This window comes from Aptenodytes forsteri, unplaced genomic scaffold, assembly GCF_000699145.1.
Source record: "Aptenodytes forsteri isolate BGI_AS27 unplaced genomic scaffold, ASM69914v1 Scaffold104, whole genome shotgun sequence".
NCBI lineage: Eukaryota > Metazoa > Chordata > Aves > Sphenisciformes > Spheniscidae > Aptenodytes > Aptenodytes forsteri.
The window spans coordinates 6,803-7,819 of record NW_008795943.1 but is presented as its reverse complement, the minus strand read 5'-3'; the positions used below and the strand labels follow the sequence as shown (position 1 = coordinate 7,819).

General features: G+C 57.1%; 1 protein-coding gene across 1 annotated transcript in view; it reads right to left on the bottom strand.

Moving 5' to 3' along the window:
* LHX8 (LIM homeobox 8) overlaps nt 1-113 on the bottom strand; it is a 12,386-nt gene extending 12,273 nt beyond the window's left edge. Inside the window, exon 1 of the mRNA XM_009285337.1 lies at nt 33-113. Coding sequence (XP_009283612.1) covers nt 33-113 — 81 coding nt within the window. The remainder of the gene's footprint in view (nt 1-32) is intronic.
* Nucleotides 114-1,017: the final 904 nt, after the last annotated feature.

The following is a 1,017-nucleotide window of genomic DNA, read 5'->3' as shown; positions in this document are numbered from 1 at the left end:
CTCCCGGTGCGCTCGCTCGCCGCCCCGCGCACCTTCTCCGAGGGGCCGCCGAGCGCGGGAAGGTCCTTGTCCTCCAGCCTGCAGACGAACATCGGGTCGCTCTTCCAATACATGGCACTGCCCTACCGCATACCAGCTCCGCGGCGGGGGCGCGGCGAGGCTGCTCCGGGGACCCCGCGCCAGGTCTCTGCTCTCAGCGCCTGCAGGAAAAAAGTTTTGTTTTCAAGTGGGTGGACCCCGCCGCGCGGGGACCTGCCTCGCTGGCCTCACCTCCTGCGCAAAACCCGCCTTCTGAGCATGGCGGGATCGTTATCTCCGCCAGCGAGCCCGCGCCGGGCTTTGTGCTGGGGGTGGGGGGGAACGACCCAACAACAACAACAACAACAAACCAGCAACGAAAAAACCCAAAGGCTCCCCCCGCGTTTGTCTTCATCGTTTGCCACAGCTTCCCCCCGCCGCCCCAGTCCGAACAAAGATTCGAGTTACATCTCTGTATCAGCAAAGAAGGCAAACACGACGGAAAGCAGGAGTACGTATGAAAGGGAAAGGTTTTTCCATACTGCTGAAACCCAAAGCCCGAGCGTATTCCTGTAGCTTAGACTCACAACTCCTAAATCTACCTCGCTGCTTCTACTCTTGCTCGCGCCTCCAAGATCCCATGATAAAACCTTTCTCGTTAAGCTAAAAAAAGGAGCATCTGAGCTGCCCAAAGGCCGTAGCGTTACTCCGGTTCTGAAATCAAGCCTGAAAGACCACGGATGTTGCTAATTAACATCAGTGTCTTCGGTCGCGCCGCGGACAGAGGGTGCTAGGAGCTGGCTGTCCACAGCTCCCCGGAAAACCAGAAAATTTCTTTCAGCGAAGGGGGGGCGTAGGTTACCGGCAGGCTTTTTCCACGATTACAAACCTTGCCCGCAGAGTTCCCTCAAACCAAATACTGCTGGTGTTCTCGGGACATTTCAGGAGAATAAAGCAACAGCTTGTCCATGGCAGGTGAGGTAAATAACCGGGGTGTCT